The following is a 23,455-nucleotide window of genomic DNA, read 5'->3' as shown; positions in this document are numbered from 1 at the left end:
TGTCAGAAGTTTACATAACTCTGTTAAAGTTCAGTGTTTTTGAAATGTAAAGAAATGTGATCATGATAAATCCTTTCTAAACCTTTTCTACCATTAATGGGACATTTATCCCATACAGCTAAACTAATAAAAATAAACAATTATGTTACTTGGAAAACTATAAAACATACAAAAAACCGCTACATTAACCTGGTTGCATAAGTATGCATACTCATAAACTAATATTTTTGATTTACTTTCAGCTTTTAGTCTTCATTGTTTGGAGATGGTTTAGGTTGGAGGTGACAATATTTGGCAAAAGTTGCAAAAGTTCTCCAAATCACTTAGATTGTGAGAACATACAGGGGTTGGACAATGAAACTGAAACACCTGGTTTTAGACTACAATAATTTATTAGTATGGTGTAGGGCCTCCTTTTGCGGCCAATACAGCGTCAATTCATCTTGGGAATGACATAAACAAGTCCTGCACAGTGGTCAGAGGGATTTTGAGCCATTCTTCTTGCAGGATAGTGGCCAGGTCACTACGTGATACTGGTGGAGGAAAACGTTTCCTGACTCACTCCTCCAAAACACCCCAAAGTGGCTCAATAATATTTAGATCTGGAGACTGTGCAGGCCATTGGAGATGTTCAACTTCACTTTCATGTTCATCAAACCAATCTTTCACCTGTCTTGCTGTGTGTATTGGTGCATTGTCATCCTGATACACGGCACCGCCTTCAGGATACAATGTTTGAACCATTGGATGCACATGGTCCTCAAGAATGGTTCGGTAGTCCTTGACAGTGACACGCCCATCTAGCACAAGTATTGGGCCGAGGGAATGCCATGATATTGCAGCCCAAACCATCACTGATCCACCCCCATGCTTCACTCTGGGCATGCAACAGTCTGGGTGGTACGCTTCTTTGGGGCTTCTCCACACTGTAACTCTCCTGGATGTGGGGAAAACAGTAAAGGTGAACTCATCAGAGAACAATACATGTTTCACATTGTCCACAGCCCAAGATTTGCACTCCTTGCACCATTGAAACCGACGTTTGGCATTGGCATGATTGACCAAAGGTTTGGCTATAGCCCTGTGGAGCTCACGACGGACAGTTCTGGTGGAAACAGGAGTTGAGGTGCACATATAATTCTGCCGTGATTTGGGCGGCCGTGGTTTTATGTTTTTTGGATACAATCCAGGTTAGCACTCGAACATCCCTTTCAGACAGCTTCCTCTTGCATCCACAGTTAATCCTGTTGGATGTGGTTCGTCCTTCTTGGTGGTATGCTGACATTACCCTGGATACCGTGGCTCTTGATACATCACAAAGACTTGCTGTCTTGGTCACAGATGTGCCAGCAAGATGTGCACCAACAATTTTTCCTCTTTTGAACTCTTGTATGTCACCCATAATGTTGTGTGCATTTCAATATTTTGAGCAAAACTGTGCTCTTACCCTGCTAATTGAACCTTCACACTCTGCTCTTACTGGTGCGATGTGCAATCAATGATGACTGGCTACCAGGCTGGTCCAATTTAGCCATGAAACCTCCCACACTAAAATGACAGGTGTTTCAGTTTCATTGTCCAACCCCTGTATTTTGCCCATAGACCTATTCTGATAAGGGCTGCACGGTGGTGCAGTTGGTAGCACTGTTGCCTTGCAGCAAGAAGGTCCTGGGTTCAATTCCCAGCCTGGGGTCTTTCTGCAAGGAGTTTGCATGTTCTCCCTGTGCATGTGTGGGTTCTCACTGGGTACTCTGGCTTCCTCCCACAGTCCAAAGACATGACTGTTAGGTAAATTGGTCACTCTAAATTGCCCTTAGGTGTATGAATGAGTGTGTGTATGGTTGTTTGTGTGTTGCCCTGCGATGGACTGGCGACCTGTCCAGGGTGTACCCCGCCTCTCGCCCATAGACTGCTGGAGATAGGCACCAGCTCCCCTGTGACCCACTATGGAATAAGCGGTAGAAAATGACTGACTGACCTATTCCGATTACCCCAGATGTTTTCTGTCAGTTTTGGACTCTCTCTCTAAATTACCTTTACTCTAGTGAAGTTCAAGTCACCATGATGCAGAAACAAATTCAGCTTTTAAGCAAACACCTGAAAGTTCTGAGTATTTCGAACTCTTCAGAATTTAATCCACCTTAACAAAAGTTGTAGTTCTAGGTGAAGAAATGTAAGGAAGAGCAAAAAACTCCAGCATCACCCAGCCATTTATAACCAAAATTGCATACAGAACACAGGATTGTTTTCATTAGTAGCCATATTTTCAAAGGAATTCATTCATTTCATTTTTTTATTTGTATGGCCCTTTCAAACCTGCCGACTAGGCAACCACAACGCTTTTTAAAGCATAAATAAAAAGGAAAAACATTTCATAAAAGGAAAGACAATAAACAACCAACAACAGAAACAGCAACAAAACAATACAAACTCTCGAGTAATAATGTGCTACCAAACTACTGGATATTAAAAGCCTTTCTAAATGACAAGGTTTTAAGTTTCGATTTAAAACGGCCCAGGTCAGAGATAGAGCGTAGGTCCGGAGGGAGCTGGTTTCACAGTCTAGGAGCCGCTACTGAAAACGCCCTATCACCCCAATGCACATACCTATTCCTTGGTACATTTAATAAAAACTGGGATGAAGACCTCAGGGATCTACCACACACACAAAGACACAACAAATCAGATAAATAAGATGGGGCCAAACCATTTAAAGCTTTAAAAACAAACAGTAGAAGCTTAAAATCTATTCTAAAACTGACAGGAAGCCAGTGGAAAGAAAATAAAACAGGAGTGATTTGCTCTCGTTTGGTAGTACCCGTAAGAAGCCGGGCAGCTGCGTTCTGCACTAGATGCAGATGACTGAGTGATGACTGAGTGAGACCAACATAAAGAGTATTACAGTAGAAATACATTCGAGAAGGCAGTGTTGTGGGTTACTGTCACTCGGTTTTAAGGACAAATAGATCTGGATGTCATCTGCATGACAATGGAAAGACAGGTGGTGCAGTGTAATGATCGCTCCTAGTGACAGCATGTAGAGGGGGCAGCCGTGGTTTTATGTTTTTTGGATACAATCCGGGTTAGCACTCGAACATCCCTTTCAGACAGCTTCCTCTTGTGTCCACAGTTAATCTTGTTGGATGTGGTTCGTCCTTCTTGGTGGTATGCTGACATTACCCTGGATACCATGGCTCTTGATACATCACAAAGACTTGCTGTCTTGGTCACAGATGCGCCAGCAAGACCTGCACCAGCAATTTGTCCTCTTTTGAACTCTGGTATGTCACCCATAATGTTGTGTGCATTTCAATATTTTGAGCAAAACTGTGCTCTTACCCTGCTAATTGAACCTTCACACTCTGCTCTTACTGGTGCAATGTGCAATCAATGAAGACTGGCTACCAGGCTGGTCCAATTTATCCTTGAAACCTCCCACACTAAAATGACAGGTGTTTCAGTTTCATTGTCCAACCCCTGTAGATGGTTGTAGGACAAAGTTAATTATGTTAAATAACACTCTAGGACATGCTGCTATTAGAGATAATGGAAGACAGAAATTGGGTTTAGAAGACAATGTGGTATATAGACCTATTGATTTAACAAACTGTGAATTCATAAAAGCAACTGTAAACTGTCCTGCTGCAGCAGAGGTGAAGATGCGACGGTGACAGGCCACTGCCAATGGTCTACGGGCTGGAGAGGGAGCTGCAAAGTCAAAGATGATGGGTAAATTATCTGAGATAGCTACCTCAGAGATTTCACAGCAAATGATAGAAAGTCCATGTGAGAAAACCAGGGTGTGCCCAAGATGATGAATTGGTTGGTTTACTAACTGTCAGATTAAAAGATGCCAGAAGCCTCGAGAACTCAGCAGTCTGTGGGTTGTTCAGGCAGCAGATATGGATAAATCAGCAAGAAATTCAGTGAATTCTTGAATAAAATCCTTATTGTATCTTGGCCGACGATAATCTACAGTACATAAAACAGGATGGATGAAATCAACCACAAACACCTGTAGTTCAAAAGAGGAGTAAGTGTCTGAAGGCAGACGTCTTCATTTAAATATGTTTTGGTAAATGGTAGCAGTGCCACCACCATGACCAGCCAAACATGGCAAGCTAAAGAAGGAGCAGGCAGGTGGCAGGACCTCCGAAAAGGCACTGTTATCACCTGGTTTATGCCATGTTTCCGTTAACAACAGAAAGTCTAAGGAATGAGAACAAAAGTAATCCTTAAGAATAAACATTTTGTTCGTAAGTGATCTGGTGTTGAACAGAGCCATGCAAATGGAGCCCTGTCTGGCCAGTCGGAGGACACGGCCCAAGGAGTGGAGATTTTCCAGCATGTGGCCTCGTCCTCGGATCCTTGAGTGGCTACGGTCAGGAGGTGTGCAGCCAGTGCCCGCATCAGTGGAGCGCAGCCAGCGATAGCAGTATTCCATGGGGTGATGCACGATGAAATCGCTGTATACGTGGAATCTTGTATGATGACTGTTGAGACAGCAGATCAATGTTCGCCAGAAGTTTTACATTGTGTCCACCTCTTTTGCCTCGCTTATGGTGTTGCCGACCGTCACACTTGTGAGGCCAAGTGTGGTGGAGGAGGTGTCTTATAATGTCCATTAAGATCGTGAGCTGGTAGTTTTTCTACTACAGCACAAATATTCAAAAGGAACTGGTGATTATATGCCAGTAGAGATGACACATTCCAGACAAGACAAGAAAAAAGCAACATAACAGACGTCTAGGCAGAGGTAGACAGCAGGCCATGCACAATGGTGTGTACTATAAAATTACAGGTTTATGTATGGTTTAAAATTGGATTGAGAAACTTAAAACCAGCTGAACTCTGCTACATCTTCAGATTGAAAAAAAACTCCATTAATCTGGATTACATTAATATGGTGCATATTGCAAATATTGTGTAATCTGAGACGATGTTATGTCCTCACCTTCAGTCCGGGTGGTCCGGGACGACCAGGATTTCCATAAGGACCAGGAGGACCCTGCAAACAAAGACAAGCATGACTGAGGAGGACACATAGCGAAAATGATCATGTGGGTGATTTGGAAGAACCCCAGTAAAAGGGGGAGTCATTGCAACATGTTAGACACATGTTATTTCTATTCCACCATATGCAATTTAAAGGACGAGTCAGCAGTGCTTGGCGGTCCCACTGGGTTTGAGTATAGATGTCCAGTGTGTCTGCCTTGCAGATGAAGTTTTGTCATGTGAATGTGATTATCTTCATCCTAACATTTCTCCACCTGTTTCCAGTGTCCAACAAATGATGGTCACTTATTTATCACATCATGTTCCTCAAAATGCTTTGTACCAAGAATCTGAAATGTTACCATCAAGCAAGGGTGTCTGATGCACAGGAGCAAAGAATATATATATATATATATATATTTTTTTTTTTTTTTTTGCTGGAGGTTTGAAAGGATTGCAAATGCAAGCGGTGAAAAACTAGGAATTTTTGGAAAATCAAAGCTACAACTTCAGTTCAAGGGTTTTCCTTCCAACCATGCTGAGCATGGAAAAATCATCTCCAGCAAAACTAAATAACCTGAAACATGTTCAAATGGCTTGGAACTGCAAGCTACTGTATCTTTAGTCAGTTTTTCTTCCCGGTCAGACTTTCCATGGGTTGCAAGGAGAGGCATTTTCTCCCCACTAAGCTGGAGGTGGGAGTCATAGGATAGGATTACTATGAGCCTAGCAGTCTGGGGAATAGAGGTGTAAGTTTACAGCTGGGGGGATTCAGACTCCATCTGTCTGTTATCACACTGTGGAAAGGAATCAAACAGCCGAGGCAGTTTCTCTTCCCTTAAACTGGCCTAGCCTCTTTCCTCCCAGGCGCTTGCTGCCGGACATATGGAGACACTTAACAGAAGCTCATCTATAGATTTTCTCCACCCGCTTCTCTATTCAGACCATTCCCCCTTTCACTAGCTCAATATTAAAACGTATGGAAGTCATTATCTTCAGATAGAGAGCGAAAGGAGAAGGAGAAGTAGAGAAATAAGGAGGCTGGGACAGAGTGTTACAAATTGCATTCTTGCAATACATAAGATAAGGAGGCACAGTGCTGATGAGTAGCTGGGCGGGTGGTATCCCAATGGAGCAGGAATATTGGTGAGAATGAGTCACTCGGTCCATCCATCTTCAGGTGGGTGAGAGGAGGAATGAAGATCCTTTGTGCTTAGAACAATTACTGAAAAGAGATCTTGACAAGCAACCATTAGGGGGAAACCAGCAAGTAAACACAAAACACGTTAGCACTAAGAAAACAGAAACACATACACACCATTACACCTGAGGCCTGCAGAAGGAGGGGCACCTGTGCGCGTGGTTTACAATTAGGGCTGAGCAGTTTTACAGGAGTGCTACAGTTTTTATTGGCCATTAACCCAGAACAGAACTGATTAAATCTTTTCAGGACACCACGAATGGAAACACTGCATCATTTGCACAACAGTTATGCAATTGGGGATGTCATAAAAGATAAAAGCTTGTATTTATTTTATTTCAAAATAAGTATTTGATGCCAAATACAGTGCCTTGCAAAAGTATTCATACCCCTTGAACTACATTTTCTCACTTTGCCAAAACCAAAATTCAATGTATTTATCAGGATTTTAGGTGAAACATCAACACAAAGTAGCACATAATTTACCCACTGAGGGACAGTAAAGGTAATTTCCATAATCTATTTCTCGGAACATGAGCTGGTTTTCACACATAGACGCTGTTCAGAAAATGGTCCAGCAGATACTGTACTTCAGATGGCAACTCATGAAGCCTTTTACAGGAACTGCTGGTCATCTCCTACATTGCCTTTATTCAGACTGTTTTGTGAACATCCATTACTATGTGGTTTAGCTCATACACAAAACAGATCAGGTCCAGACTGCAACAAACAATTAGGTCAGCAGAGAGGATCACCTTCCCTCCATCCAGGATTTGTACATGTTTAGGGTCAGGAAAAGGCAGCTAACATCTCTGCAGACCCCACACCTCCTGGACACAATCTGTTTAGACATTTGCCTTTAAGTCCATGCAACGGAGCATCATTTGCAAAAAAAACGCCATCACAGAGACGGTTTCTTCCACCAGGCTGTCTCCTTGATTATCTTCTTCAGCAAGGACAGGGAAGTTGGTCAGAGCTGACTGGAACATGGACAGAACTAAATAACATTAACCCTTATAAGAAAACCTGTTAAAGGCTGCAAAAGACTCAGGACTGAAGTGGACCTTCATCTTGCAGAAGCATAACTACCCTAGACATACAGTCAGACCTACAATGGAATTGTTTAAGTCAGAACAAATCAGTCAGCAAGAATTGACCATAGTGAGGAGCTTAATTCATTTGAGAATCCCTGGCAAGATTTGAAAATGTCTTTTTAAATCCAATCTGATCTTGAGATACAATATAAAATAATAAAAATAATCTCTTGATGTGCAACTCTGGTAGAGACATATCCCAACAGACTTAAAGCTGTAAGTGCAGGAAAAGGTGGTTACACAAAATGTTAACCATACTCCCACACTCGTCAGAGTTGTATTTGTTTTATTTATTTATTTCAGTTTATTTATATAGCGCCAATTCACAACACATGTCATCTCAAGGCACTTCACAAAGTCAAGTACATACATTCCAATTAATCCTAACCATTGAACAGTGCAGTCAGATTCAGTTATTTATTCAAATTGGATAAAATGTTTTTCTATCTAAGGAAACCCAGTAGATTGCATCGAGTCAGAGACTTTTAGCAGTCACTCCTGCTGGATGAGCATGTAGCGACTGTGGACAGTCACTGGTGTTGACTTTGCAGCAATCCCTCATACCGAGCATGCATGTAGCGACAGTGGGGAGGAAAAACTCCCTTTTAACATAAAGAAACCTCCAGCAGAACCAGGCTCAGTGTGAGCGGCCATCTGGCACGACCGACTGGGGGTTTGAGAGAACAGAGCAGAGACACAAAAAGAACACAGAAGCTGTGATCCAGGAGTACTTTCTATGGGAAGGAAAAGTAAATGTTAATGGATGTAGCTCCTCTAGTCGTTTCACCTAGAAAGAAAGAACAGATAAACTCTGTTTTCAAGGTTACAGTCTGAAAGAGAGCACATAGAGTTAGTCAAAGTCGAAGCTCAGTCAATTGCCATGTCTAGGAGAGAGAAAGGGTTAAACACTGAAAGACAGGGCTAAGCGGATCATTGGTAGAAGGTGAGCATTAAGTTGTTGCCAGCAGAAGCTTGGACGATGCCCCCTCCAGAAAGGTGTCACAGGTAGACACAGAGTCAGGCCAGTTGTAGCTTCTAGGAAAAGAAAAGAGAGAGAACAAAGTTAAAAGCTGAAATAACAGCAAATAACGCAAAATTGGAGAGTAGTGTGAGAATGTACCGAAGAGAGTGAAAGTGCTCATTATGTCCTCCAGCAGCCTAAGCCTATAGCAGCATAACTACAGAGGTAAAGCTCAGGATAGCCTAAGCCACTTTAACTATAAGCTTTATGAAAAAGGAAAGTTTAAGCCTAGCCTTAAAAGTAGACAGGGTGTCTGCCTCACGGACTAAAACTGGGAGCTGGTTCTACAGGAGAGGAGCATGATAACTAAAGGATCTGCCTCCCATTCTACTTCTAGAGACTCTAGGAACCACCAGAAAACCTGCTGTCTGAGAACGAAGTGCCCTGTTAGGAATATATGGAACCATCAGATCTCTGATGTATGATGGAGCTAGATCATTAAGGGCTTTATATGTGAGAAGAATAATTTTAAATTCAATTCTGGATTTAACAGGGAGCCAATGAAGGGAAGCTAAAGTAGGAGAAATATGATCTATCTTTTTAACTTTCATCAGAACTTTTGCTGCAGCATTTTGAATCAGCTGAAGGCTTTTAACAGCATTGTGTGGACATCCTGATAGTAAAGAATTACAATAGTCCAGCATTGAAGTAACAAATGGATGGACTAGTTTTTCAGCATCACTCCTGGATAGGATATTTCTAATTTTGGCAATGTTCTGGAGGTGAAAGAAGGAAATCCTAGAAACCTGTTTAATATGGGATTTAAATGACCTGGTCAAAAATAACACCAAGGTTTTTTACTTTATTACCAGAGGTCAATTTAATGCCATCCAGGTTAAGTGATTGACTAAGCAGTTTCTTTTTTAAAGACTCTGGTCCAAAGACAACACCTTCTGTCTTGTCTGAATTTAAAAGCAGAAAATTTAAAGTCATCCAAGTTTTTATGTCTTCAAGACATGCTTATAGTCTATCTAGTTGGTTGGGCTCATCAGGATTTATCGATAAGTAAAGCTGAGTATCATCAGTGTAACAGTGAAAATTTATCCTATGCTGCCTGATAATTTGACCTATTGGAAGCATATATATATAGTAAAGAGAATTGGGCCAAGTACTGAACCCTGTGGTACTCCACAATTAACCCTGGAGTTTAAAGATGATTTATCATTTACATGCACAAACTGGAATTTGTCAGACAAATAAGATTTAAACCAGTCCAGCGCCGTTCCTCTGATCCCTACAGCATATTCCAGCCTTTCTAAGAGAATATTGTGATCGACTGCAAATGCAGCACTGAGATCTAACAGGACAAGTACAAGTCCATTATCTGAGGCCATAAGAATATCATTAGTGACTTTCAGCAGAGCTGTTTCAGCGCTATGATGTGCTTTGAAACCTGACTGAAACTCTTCAAACAGGTCATTGCTGTGTAAATGCTCACACATTTGATTAGCAACTATTTTCTCAAGAATTTTAGATAAGAGCGGAAGATTGGATATAGGTCTGTAATTTTTCAAGTCATCTTTATCAAGCTAAGGTTTCTTAAATAAAGGTTTAATTACAGCTACCTTAAAAGCTTGTGGTACATATCCATTTACTAAGGATAGATTAATCATATCTAAAATGGGGCTGGTAATCAGAACACTTCCTTAAATAATTTGGTTGGGATTGGTTCTAACATACAAGTTGAGGGTTTAGAGGAAGATAATATTTCTGATAACTCAGGAAGCTCCACAGGGTCAAAACACTCCAAACACAGATCAGGTTTTACAGTTACTTTCAATGTTGTCTCACTTGCTGAGGATGAAGTAATCATCTTCAGGAGTAAGTCAAAGATTTTATTTTTAATAGAATCAATTTTATTTAAGAAGAATCCCATAAAGTCATGACTGCTGAGAGCTAAGGGAATTAATGACTCAACAGAGCTATGACTCTGTGTACGTTTAGCAACTGTACTAAATAGAAACCTAGGATTATTCTTGTCCTCTTCTATTAATGATGAGAAATAAGCTGTTCTAGCTTGGTGAAGTGTCTTTTTATACAACAATAGGCTATTTTTCCAGATTAAGTAGGAATTCTCTTGGTGTGTAGAGCAACATTTTCTCTCCAATTTTCTAACACTGTGCTTTAAAGTACGCAGCTCTGAATTAAATCAGGGAGCCAGCCTCCTATGAATAATTTCCTTTTTTCAAGGGAGCTGCATTGTCTAATGCACCACACAGTGATGAAATAACACTATGAACAAGATAATCAATTTGTGAAGGGGAAGAAACTAAATTATTGCCCTCCACTGTGCTTTTCAGTGATAATGAGGAAATTAAAAGTGGAACAGATTCTTTAAAGGTTGTTACAGCATTGTCTGATAATGATCTACTATAATGAAATTTTCATTCAGGTGTGGAGTACTCGGTGAAATTAAACCCAAAGGTTATTAAAAAATGGTGAGACAGGACAGGGTTATGAGAATATATTGTTATTTCTTTACACTCAATGCCATATGTCAGCACAAGGTCCAGAGAATGAAGACAAAGGTGGGTAGGTTTGTTAATGTTTTGAGCAAAGCCAATTGAGTCTAAGATAGCATTAAAGGCTATATTTAGGCTATCACTTTCAGTGTTAACATGAATGTTAAAATCCACCACTATAATAACCTTATCTGTATTTAACACTAAATCAGATAAAAGGTCTGAAAACTGATCTAAGAATTGAGAGTAAGGGCCTGGTGGACAGTACAAAACAACAAACAGAAGTGATTTTAGTGCTTTGCAATTTGGATGAGGAAACCTAAGGATTAAATATTCAAAAGAGTTGTAGCTATTAATTAGTCTGGAACTAATCAATAAATCAGACTGAAAGGTGGTTGCTACTCCTCCTCACCCAGTATTTCAAGGAATGAGGAAATTTAAATAGTAGGAGTTGACTCATTTATAATAACATAATCCTCTTGCTGCAGCCAGGTTTCTGTGAGGCAAAATAAATCAATCTGATTGTCACAAATCAGGTCACTAACTAGCAAAGTCTTTGAAGAGAGATATCTTATGTTCAGTAAGGCACATTTAATTGTTTTATTTTTATTTTTAGTCTGAGTTGTGTTTATTTTATGAGATTTTCCTGATTTCCTCCTTTTAGATTATTTTTTAATCTATTCAATTTTGGCCATGGGCGAGACACTGTCTTAATAGGGTAATGGGTGGGTAGCAGTACAGAAGTTGCAGAGAGGAGTGTTAAACTATGACCCTGCTTCCTGGTCTGAACCTGTGTTGTCAGACTTTTGGAGAACTAATAAATTCGGCCAGATTCCTACAAAGAATAGCTGCTCCATCCAAAGTGGGATGGATGCCGTCTCTCCGGATCTGACCAGGTTTTCCCCAAAATGTTTGCCAATTATCAATGTAGCCCACATTGTTTTCGGGACACCACTTAGACAGCCAGCGGTTGAATGACAGCATGAAGCTAAACATGTCGATCGGACGGGGAGGGGACCAGAGAAAATTACGGAGTCCGACATTATTTTCGCAAACGTACACACAGAAGCAACACTAACTTTGGTGACCTCTGATTGACGTAACTGGGTGTCATTACCGCCAGCGTGAATAACAATCTTACTGTATTTACGCTTATCCTTAGCCAGCAGTTTCAGGTAGGATTTGATATTGCCCGTTCTGGCCCCTGGCAGACATTTGACTATGGTCGCTGGTATCTCTAGTGCCACGTTTCTGACTATGGAGCTGCCAATTACCAGAGTTGGTTTCTCAGCGGGTGTGTTGCTGAGCGGGGAAAATTTGTTAGAAACGCAGACTGGTGTTTGTTAAATCAATCTATATTTTTTTCTCCCACTACTCACAACTATGCACTGTTTTACAGTGGTCTAGCAAATGCATCCCAATAAAATGTAATGAATTTTGTGGTTAACTAATAGAAGTTCTGTCCTTTCATTTAACAGATGATGATCTGACTTGCTTACAAACATTTTCCTTATTACAAAGATTTGTCATAATAAATAACAATAATACTTTCATATCATACATTTTTTTTAAACAAACAGCTTCTACAGCTAGAAATGTGAAATAAATCTTTCTCTGTGAACCAACAGTAATGCCTGCTGGCCAGATGCACCATATGTTGATACCAGTAGACATCTCTTATGTGCGTGTGCATGCTTAATTAATAGCATGAATTGTTTATAGTAATGCTGGAATCTTTTGTAAGCTTCTAAAATTAAATTTCAGCTCTAAATGTGCTCCCCATTAGCTTAAGCTCGAGCATCTGTGGAAAAAGTCACAGTCAATAATGATGACAGCCAGAGATCTCTTAGGGACCGCTAAAGCATGCCAACACATGAGATAAATTTATCAGTTCAGTTTTTTTTCACCAACCAAACAGTTGCAGAATAGTGCTGCCAAGGCTCAAGTCTCCATAGACAGTATTTTATATCATGTAGTGTCAATCATTCTCAAGACATTAATGCAAATGTTCCTGGCTTTGCAGAAACTCTGCATCACGTACTGACTGCAGGTCACTTTCCCTGCACAAAGCCTCCTTTGATCCACTCCCAAGCCTTCCCTACAGGGCTGGCTGAACTTTGGCTCTCTGCAGGCTTATAGCTGCGCTGAGGAACGTGGATGTTTTCATGAGTTAGAGTTGTTGCAAGGTGGAAACAGCGGTGAGACCATCTGACCAGTCAGACATGACACCCTGCTGTCAGAAAGGTAACACTCCTAACAGCGATATGTGACTCCAGCTATTTCAGCTATTAAGATGAGTAAAAATGCCTGCTGCTATCAGGACATGCTGAACATTTGTATTTATAGTTCGTCAATAGTTTTGGGCTGTTTGTCCAGTTTGTACCTCCCTGCAAACTGTTCAACATCCAGGCTAGAAAGAGGGGCTGAAATCAGGTCTTGGTCTGCTGTAGATTGGAGGTTCTCTTCTGAACATCTGACAGTGCTGAGTAGGATAAAATCCATCACAAACATTCCCACCTTCTTGCATCTAAACTTATCAAATTCTATAATTATCATAGGTGGGTTCATGTGTTATTCATTTTAAATGTATAGATCTATCACGTTTAACCCCAGTTTTGACACAAAATGTTTGCAAAGCTGCGCCTTCATGAACCACACAACTCTTGCAGCAATATTCTCTAAACAGATTAGAACAAAATAGAGAAATTTGCCCATAATGCACAGCACAATGTTAGGAGAAAATGAACACAGCATGTCACCACAAAGACCTCATACCAACTATCAAGTGTAGTGGTAGAGGGGTGATAACTTGAAATTTTATTTTGTCAATTCAGTCTAGTCAATTAGCTTACCATGAACTCTGTATGCCAAAGTATTATTAAATAAAAGTTGAAAGTAGATTAGACAAGAGTTAGAATTGGTTTACAAGAATTTAATCATTGGGCTGCAATGGCTCAGTCAAAGTCCAGAAGTTAGCATGAATAAAATGCTTTGGGGCTTTAAAAGAGCTTTACAGAAACTGAAGCAATGCTGTTAGCCATAATGTCTCCATTACAATGTGTGAAAGTGATGAGATAATGTAGAAACTGACTACTTCAAGGTACTTTTGATGGTGGCTCCACGAGCTGCTGAATCATGGTGAGTGCTGATTTTTTTCCCACTAGTATATTGACACACGGGAAATAATTTGTTTTTCTCATGATTGTACACACTGTCCTGTGTTTGTGTGTATTCAATCTTATTCAATAAACAGGTGGCCCTATTTTGAATTATTTTATTTTTTTCTTATTTTGGTCTGTGTAATGTCTGTTTATTTATTCTTCTTGAACAAATTGGTACAAATTAGAGAAAATAAAGGAGCCTTCTTATCTATTTAATGAGCAAAACCCATACAAATAGAATCAGCAAAATGCAACTGTTATTACAAAGTCCACTTGTAAGTTTCTAGAGATTATGTTTGTAGCTGTGAAGCATTGGCCCCTAATCATGTAAATTATTCAGGGTATTTCAAACATTTGAAAGTAAACTGTTAAAAAATTTTAACTAAACTACACCTGTCAATTCTGAGCCAGCATTACTTATTGGGTTTCAGAAACTTGATGATTCATGAACTTTATAGATTTGGTGTATACTGCACAGAGCAACTGAGCTCCAGACTGGGTTTTAAATGACTTAAATAAGATGGGGACAAAGCTTTCTTTCTTACTTGTTTAAAGAGATTGAGTTCCCACAACCCACCCCTGAGGCCCTAGTGCAGGGCTGCGGCAGGTAGCACACAGACATGAATCCCAGTAATGCTAGTGCTCTGCAGGCAATCTCCATCAGAAGCTATACAAAAGAGTAAATTGACATTACCATTTAAATGCAAGGCTTAACTTTTGCTAAATGTCTTTCCATGGATGAGGGCACTATCAAGATAAAAAAAAAGATTGGTTACAGTGTTTTTTTGGGATTCATCAGGCCACATTTTATTCTCTTCTCAGCTAAATGTAAAACCTGGACTAAGAGTTCAGATGTTTGGTTCTTTTAATATGGTTTAGTTCCAGCAACTAAAATTTGTAAATCAAGAATCTGTGAAACATTTGACTAATAGTCTGGAAACAGGTACAACACATGAGAAGTATTCCTTCATTATAACATTTTGCCTGTATTTTAATGTGGTTCTGCCAATGTTTATTTTTGGGAACTAAATTACTAATTCTGGTAATGTATGTACACTGTGGTAATTGTATTTTTTCCACCCCCACTACCCTCTATGTACCTAAGTTGCATGTTCAATTATTTTTGTACACCAGCAATCCACGGATCTGTAGTTTGTGGTTGTTTGCACTTCAAATGTACAAATTGACCTTGGCAGCAGGGAAGCGCAGCTTGAACAAACCCAGAGCCAAAGCAAACAAATGCCCGGCTAAGTAATTCTCTACATTTCAAAGAGTATTTCTGCATGCTCGGTGTGATTAAAAGCAAAGTACTAAAAGGTTTTCTGTCAGGACTCAACTAATGGGTGTCATTTTACTTTGATGAAAGCATCATGGGAATTAAAGAATGCAGAAATTTTTAAATGAGAACTAAAAAGGGGAACGAAAAATGAGAGGAATTGTCTGAAGATATAATGCCTTGCTAGAGATTAACTATGAACTTTTTCAGTTTGTCATGTTACAACTGCAAATTGCATTGTATTTTTATAGGATTTTGTCAGACAAACCCACAAAAGCAGCACAAAATTGTGAAGTTGGAAGCATTTATATTCAACCCACTTTACTATACCTCTAAGTAAAATGCATTGCAAAGATTGTATTAAGAAGCCACCTTCTTATTAAATAAAGTCCATCTGTGTGTATTTTATTCTCATTTTAAACACAGCTGTTATGTGAAGGCCTCAGAGGTTTTTTAGAGAGCATTAGTGAACAAATAGCATCAGGAAGACTGAGAGACACAGCAGGTCAGGGAGAAAGCTGTGAGGAAATTTAATGCCAGGTTAGGTTTAAAAACATCCTTCCAAGGAAACCTAACCAGACATCCCTGTCCATGTAAACTAGGAGGCTGACCAAGGAAAGGAATAATCAGAGAAACAGCCGAGAGACCCTGCGTAACTTTGGAGGAGCTGCAAAGATCCACAGCTCAGGTGTTACGAGGCTCCTTATAGGCATGCATGACAGATCACATGACATCTGTTTTACGTTCTTTCCAATGGTTGCCCACGAAAGTATAAATTAACTTTACGACCCTCCTGTTTGTCTGTTAAGCAATTCATGATCATGATCCTTCCCAAAAAACCAAACTTCTTTCACTTAGTTTTCTTCCAGGTTCCTACGGTCAGCTGATCAGATGCTCCTGACTTTGCTCCAGCTGAGTTGAGTTGAGTAGAGTTAAATTGAAGTGGTGGTATGTACAAGCAGGTCAACTTTTAGTTGTGACTTCCACAAATATGTCCATTGTCGAAGAGTGGCACAAATAAAGCCATTGTTGAAATAAAGTTCTGATAATTACCTTTTAAAGTTTGCCATAGCTCATGTAGGAGACCACAAACATGTGGAAGAAGGTGAACCTCACATGGCAGAAGAATAACACTGCCATCACGCTGTAATTACAGCGCAGCTGTACAAAAGATCTACAGCATCTACAAAAGATTCACTCTGATGGCATAAATACAGAAGTATGTCACACTTTTTAGTTTTTTTATTGTGAAAAATAAAAATAAAGAAAGAAAAAGCTGAATTTAAAGTTTTAAAATTGTATATAATTATGAAATATTCTGTGTTGGCCCATCACATACAATCACAAAGAAATACATTGAATTATGTGCATGTACCATGACATAATGCAAAAAAGTTCAAGGGGTATGAAATATTTGGTAGCCACTCAACATGACAAAACCTGACACCTATGCATGTGATACACTTACCCTGGGGCCCCTTTTTCCTGGACTTCCTGGCAAGCCTGGAAATCCTTGGGGACCCTAAAAGAAAAACATTAAAAAGTGTCACAGGTAGAAATGAATCAGATCTATAAATACAAAAGACAAAATTAAAGTTGCTGCCGTCGTCATGTCAGGAGAGAAAAACAAAATGAAAATCACACATTTGGTGAAATTAGCTAAGTGTTGCTTTGCAGTCACTGCTTAGCTGCCAGGTGTGAGGGTTTCGAGTGAAAAGTTGATACAGGCCCTCCTTCAGCCAGCATTATTTCAGCTGAAAACCACAACCGTTCATAGACTGTAAGTCTGAGTCATTGTACTGGCAGGGAGGTTGCTGCTGGTTCCAGCCACAACCAATCACATTAATTACAAGCATCAGCTAGCTTTAAAACAATTTCACCCATGGATTAGCAAAGCTCTGAAAGGTCACATTTAATGAGAGGTCAAGTCTGTGGAACCTGATTTTGTTTGATATCTTAGGGTTGTAACTAACTTCCTCACAGCTGAAGAAGTTAAATGAAAGTAAGGGAAAAACTCCAAAAAATACTTGATGCAGCCTTCTGGGCTTATGTAATAATTCCAAATACATTGAGTAATTTGCCTGGCTTAGAAAGAACCCCATGTTGGATTATAATTAACCAGCAAATAGTCTAACATGCCAAAAAGCTTTTAGCAATCTTTAGATCCTGTAGATTGCAACCATCAGGCGATCCACACGTGATAAGCAGTCTAAGCTGCAGTCTCTAATCAGGTCAGTGCCAAGTCACTGCTTCAGGCAATTTCTTTAGAAGAACTTTTACACAAACTCTTACATTTTCTATGTTTACAGTGCCCTTAAAAGCACCTTCCAAAAAATATTAACTCCACTGGATCACTGGGGTTTGAATATCAATTTTGAGTTTGAGTTTTTATTAGATATAACATATAAAGGTGCTAGGCAGGGTTTCTGTATATTACAAATGATTTTGCAGAATATTTACAAGAAAGTACAGGCATGTTGAGACTTTGTAAGATAAATTAACACCTCAAACCTCACTGCAATCAGTTAATACCTTTCCCATTGAATAATATTAATCTGCAACAATATTTAGGTAGGTGGCATGTGTAAGGTTTACATTCACGTGAATGGCAGGATTCAGGTTAATCCAGCAGAACATTGCCCAAAGTTTTTAGTGCCCCCTTCAACTTGCCTTACTTCGACCGTTTATACAAACATTTTCACTTAATTAAATAAGCAAGACATACAGGTTGAATACACACAATTTAAAAGAAAACAGGAATTATAAGTTAATCACTCTGTCTTCCATTGCTCATTGGCTCAGTTCTGATGCTCATACGCCTACTGGAAGCAGTTTTGCAGTTTCAAGCATTCATTGAGATCTTGTCAACAGTATAGTGGTGTTTCTCGCTTGGTCACTTTTGAAAGGTTCCTCCAGGCTGCAACAAGATCTCATGATACTGAAGTGCCACAATGTTGCTCGATAAAGTGAAGTCTTTTTTTGCATTCATTTTTCATTCTTCAGATTGCCTATGGTAGATGGAAAGACTTTTTTTATCATTGCTCTGACAAGGATTGACATATTTAGGTGAGGAGCTTTCTTTTACATATTTCCTGACTAATGACAATCAACAAATGTGATTTCCTTGAATGACGTTTTCCCTTGTCTTTCCCATCTTAAAGAGTGGCTAAAAGAAATGTGCCTCTGTGTCACTTCTTATTTATCCCCCAAGGAAACTTGAAAAGGTGAAGCATTATTAAAACTTTTAGGACACTGATTAAACTTAAGCATAGATTTAACAATTCAAAAAAACTACATTACTTTTGTTTTAAATAAAATGTTAAATTGTGGCACCTGTAATTGGGAAAGAAATGTTTTTTTTCATATTCAATGAATGTATTAAAAATACATTGAGATTACAATATGGGATTATCCTACTACATCATAATATAAATTTATTTTAGGCTTTTTAAACATCTTTATTGGGAGTGACAATAAATGTGAAGGCCACATTAGCTTCCTAAATACATAGTTTGAATAGGTGATTACGTAATAGTGCTTTATCCCTTAAAACATTTTATTCTATTTTAGAGGCTTATGCTCTCTGAGGAGCCACACATCACCTAAGAGGAATCTTACACCTCACGGTCATTCACACCACTGGGTAAGCTTCAAAGCACTATCATTCCACAGCTGTTAAAAAGAATTATCACACATTAATGAGCATCAAAGTGGTGTGGTCTGAAACTATCTAACACCACACGTATGCATGACTGGCAATATGGGAAATAAAGGATTGAGGCAAGTCGGAAACTCTACCTTTAACAGGCAGCACTCCCAAAATCACTAAACCACACAGTTGAGTGATTACATTATCCAAGTCAGCAGCTGTTTCAGACACAGACACTGAATGACCAAAAATTTAAAAAACTAACCAGAGCTTAAACAACAAGCTGTTCATCTAAACAATGGCTGTGACACTGAAAAGTTCAGTACAAAACACTGGATCCGCTACAGTTCAAACACGTTGTTTCATTAGTTAAAACTGCACCTCACCACACCAAACATCCATGCAGAGATTTCTATTACAGGTTTGTTTTGGGTTTGTTTTACCACTCACCGGTGGTCCTGGTTCTCCCCTTAGCCCAGGTGGTCCAGCAAGCAGTGAGAACTTGGTCGGCTCCAGGTCAAATTGAAAGCCATCAGTTGCAGCCGGAGTCACTGCAGAGAGTGTGCTTGGTTTGAAATCACTGGTCACTTCTGGCTCAGGTTTCTTTGGAGCTACTGTGGTCAGCTCCTTGTTATAGGAAACATAGGTGTTAGAAGGAGACCCCTGTGTGGGAACAGCCTTGTGCTTGAGGTTTGGCTTTGACGCCGATGGTCTGATGGAAACAGGTGCAAATACATTTTTCCCATAAGCTTCTGAAGACTCAATATCCCTCTGCATTGTGTTTTTTCTGACTTGTGTTGGATCTGGTGGATTCATGATACGAAGAGATGTAGTAACAGCCGGAGATGAAAATTTGGGCGGGTTTTCCAATCCTGCATTAACGGGTAGAGAAACAGACAAAGCAGCATATACTGCAGCTAAAGATGTTTTGTTCAGCATCATCAATTGGTCAGTTGGATGAAAAATAGTAGGCCTTGAAACTAAAGATAGATTTTTTGCCTTTTTGGATCTCGCTGTCAGTGACAATGAAGTTCTATGAGTGAAAGTAATATCTGGGTCTGGAAATAGAGGTAGCATAGGTGGAAACACTGGCCGATATGTGTCAGCTTCTCTGCAGTGCTTCTTAATGTAATCACAATAGTTATGAGCTGCCTTGGACGAGGGATAAATGTCAAATTGACAGATTGCACCTTCAAATGCCACCGAGTTGTGGTTCATTTTGCCCAGCAGGAAGAAACCATCTGGATCCAGGGCCTCCTCTTTTTTGGAGGACAAATGTGCATGTAAGCTTTTATTACCACAGGATGTGTGCAAAAATACCCAACGACCTCGAACATCCACAGCAACATTATGCCACTGGCCATCGTAGACATTGTAGTCAAAACTCACAGAGCTCTTGTGCCCCACGTGTACCACAACATTTCCTGGTGTGAATTGCACTCCGAGCTGCAGCTTCTTTCTCTTAGACAGAACAGAGAAAAGGAAGGCGCCGTTGAAACGATGAACAGAGAAGCTGAGGATCAGGGAGAGGCTGGTGGTGTTGTAGGTGGCAGGGATAACAGTACGGAGAGGCACCTGGAGGCGTGCCCTCGGAGTGAGGATGACGCTAGACTTGAATGGGATGACGCCGGTGGGGATGGAGTGAGCGCCTGTTGTTGATGGCACGCCCGTCCTTCGCCCAAAATGCCCAAGCTGCCGCAGTATATCCACATCTGCAATAAAAACAGGACTGAGAAGTCATTCATTTTATATAGGATTTGAAATAAGTACTGCTGGTTATTCCTAGTTGAATCTCTTCGATGGAGAAACATTCTAGATAACAAAGTACAAAATTACTACACATACTACATTGCACTTAGTGTGAGACATTCAAAGGAAATTTAGGACAGATTTGAGTAAAACTCTTCAATCAGTCTTCCACTCTAGCTGAAAATAATTAAAAAACAGGAAGTAAAGTGGTATTTAATGTGTCCTATAGTAACACTGGGAATTTACAGTGTTAAAGCCAGACTAATGGAAAACCTAAAGCAAAGAGGCTGCATTTAAGTTTCCATATATAGGGTGAAACACCATCATTTGCTTTAGGGGATTGCTGGATATATCTTTACATCAAGTCTTAATTAGGACAATCTTAGAAAACACAAGTTGAACAGGTCCCCAGAGGGAACGGTTGTGGAGATGTCAGGTACACAGGCAGAAATGTTATCTTGCTTTGTCTGGTAATGTCTGTTGATTAAAGATGATTCCTCTGACAGGAGGTGGAGCTCATAGAAACATACTGCAGTGCTTGCCGCTGGTTTTAATTGCTACTCGCATCTCACGGGAGGAAAATGTGAGTAATGCTCACAACCTTGCTGCTCTTTGTGCAACCTATTTTGCTCTAAATTGGATTCACACCTTTGAGGAAGGGTTTAATAAAACCCACATTTCAGTCTAAAAGGTAACAGATTTTGTTTCTGCTATATTCCTAATAATACATGTCTGCTCCTAAAGCAACTACCTATTGTAGCATGCACATGAAAACTAAAATATGATAAGCATATAGAGTTCTAGTCAGATGTTTAGATACACCTATCTTTGAATAGTATGAAGCATAGATGTCATCAGTTTTCATCCTTTAATTATTTATTTTATTATTATTTCATAGGATGGAATGATAACACTACAAACAACTTTATCCATCCATCCATCCATCTATCCATCCATCCGCCCATCTATCCATCCATCCGCCCATCTGTCCATCCATCTATCTATCTATCTATCTATCTATCTATCTATCTATCTATCTATCTATCTATCTATCTATCTATCTATCTATCTATCTATCTATCTATCTATCTATCTATCTATCTATCTATCTATCTATCTATCTATCTATCTATCTATCTATCTATCTATCTATCTATCTATCTATCTATCTATCTATCCATCCATCCATCCGCCCATCCGTCCGCCCATCCGTCCATCCATCCATACACTTAACATAGTTAATCCCATGAGGGATTCTCCAGCTCAATCTATGGAATCCCAAGGTTTTCCCACAAGAAATACAACAGTTTGCAACAAGATATACACAGTTCCTTATGGGCTTGCCCTAAGGTCTCTAGCAACAAATAGAATTCTCAGCATGATGCTGCCACCACCTTGCTTGACAGATGGAACAATGAATTTAGTTTTGAAAGCCTCAACCTAAAACTAAAAACGTACTTTTTATAATTGTGAACAAATAGCTCAAATATTGGTCTCATCTTAGCGAGAACTCCACATGGACAGCTGTAAATCTCGGTTGAGTTTAATGGCCTGCACCCTCTCTGCCCATGATGGTATTAAAGTCACTTCACTGTGGACAGGCTTGAACACTGATGGTACCTGAACATCCTAAGCAATTTTCTTTCATCTCACAAGGACAGGTTTGGTCAGATAGATTAATTCAGTTTTCCAACAAGACAATGACCCCAAAAACAAAGGCTGGTTTTAAAATGAGTTCTACAATTGTTTTGCCAGAAGCTTGTTGAGGGCTACAAAAACACGTATTCCTTTTTTCTGAATAACTAAAAGACATATGTGAGCTAGATTAAACTGAACTGCTAAAAAATAAATTCCAGTTCAGCAATAGAAAAATCAGTATAGACACAGATCCTGTTAAGAGGAGGGAAACCCTGCTCAGATTGCAGAGGCAGCGGGATATTAGCCAGACTTGAAAACTCAGGCAAAGAGAGAAAACAATGAAAAAACGAAATCCTGCAACAAGACCATCTACAGGCAATTTTCTAATGCAACACTGATTTGAATTGTTAATAAGGTATGAGAAAGCAAAATTGTTCTTTGATTGTGTGGTGTGTTTTCTCAGGGCTTTCTCCACATCATGTTTCAATCTGAATGGGTAGGCAGGCTGCCTGAGGCTTTCCGTGACCTCCCGATGAGCAGAGCAAAAATAACAAAGTGTTGGGTGTAGAAACTTTTTATGCAAAGACAAGTTTTGCAAGAAAGTAACTATATCACTGAGGAAAACTTTGCCTAAGCTCGGGCACAGTCACCGAGTAAGTCTTTTCCCCTGTACTTAGTGCAGCCTCCACATTTTTTTCTCCCTGCATGTACCAGAGGAAAATGACAATAGAAATTGGTATTTTAGAGCATGCAGCACTATAACACCTGCAGAGCTGGGAGGGAGCCCCAATTTTTAAAAAAGGGGAACAGAGAGTTGGCTCCAACTATTGAGTGATGACACTTTTAATCCTCCTTATAAGAAGTATGGTCTAGGGTGTTGGGAGGAAAGCTCTGGTCAATTGTTGAACCTTAGATTGCGAATTTGCAGTGACATTTTTGCTCTGAGGAACTGTAGAGCAGATCAGGTCTTTCTATGCAGAAACCAACAGCTGTGTCTGCATTCTCGGCGTAAAGTTGAGCCTGTAAACAATTCTGATTTTGACCTTGTCATTGCCGTGTCTTGTCATAGATCTTACTTGTGGTGTTTATGTACAGGATCACAAAGCATAGTTTTGGAGATATTGATAATGACAGAAAGAATAAGATCCTAAATAGAAGGGGCTGAAATTAGCTCCAGGAATGCCATGAGTCTTTATGGGGTGGTCAGAA

General features: G+C 39.8%; 1 protein-coding gene across 3 annotated transcripts in view; it reads right to left on the bottom strand.

Annotated features, from left to right (window-relative positions):
* col27a1b (collagen, type XXVII, alpha 1b) overlaps positions 1-23,455 on the bottom strand; it is a 121,184-nt gene that overhangs the window by 88,508 nt on the left and 9,221 nt on the right. For all 3 annotated transcript variants that reach the window (XR_007040580.1, XM_047381032.1, XM_047381033.1), the window contains 3 exons: positions 19,310-20,571; positions 16,679-16,732; positions 4,955-5,008 (listed from right to left, as the gene is read on the bottom strand). Coding sequence is in view for 2 of the 3 variants with exons in the window: in XM_047381032.1 (XP_047236988.1) it covers positions 4,955-5,008; positions 16,679-16,732; positions 19,310-20,571 (1,370 nt within the window). In the remaining variant the exon portion in view is untranslated. The remainder of the gene's footprint in view (positions 1-4,954; positions 5,009-16,678; positions 16,733-19,309; positions 20,572-23,455) is intronic.

This window comes from Girardinichthys multiradiatus, chromosome 12, assembly GCF_021462225.1.
Source record: "Girardinichthys multiradiatus isolate DD_20200921_A chromosome 12, DD_fGirMul_XY1, whole genome shotgun sequence".
Taxonomy (NCBI): domain Eukaryota; kingdom Metazoa; phylum Chordata; class Actinopteri; order Cyprinodontiformes; family Goodeidae; genus Girardinichthys; species Girardinichthys multiradiatus.
The sequence above is the reverse complement of the archived record's forward strand: the minus strand, read 5'-3'. Positions and strand labels throughout refer to the sequence as shown.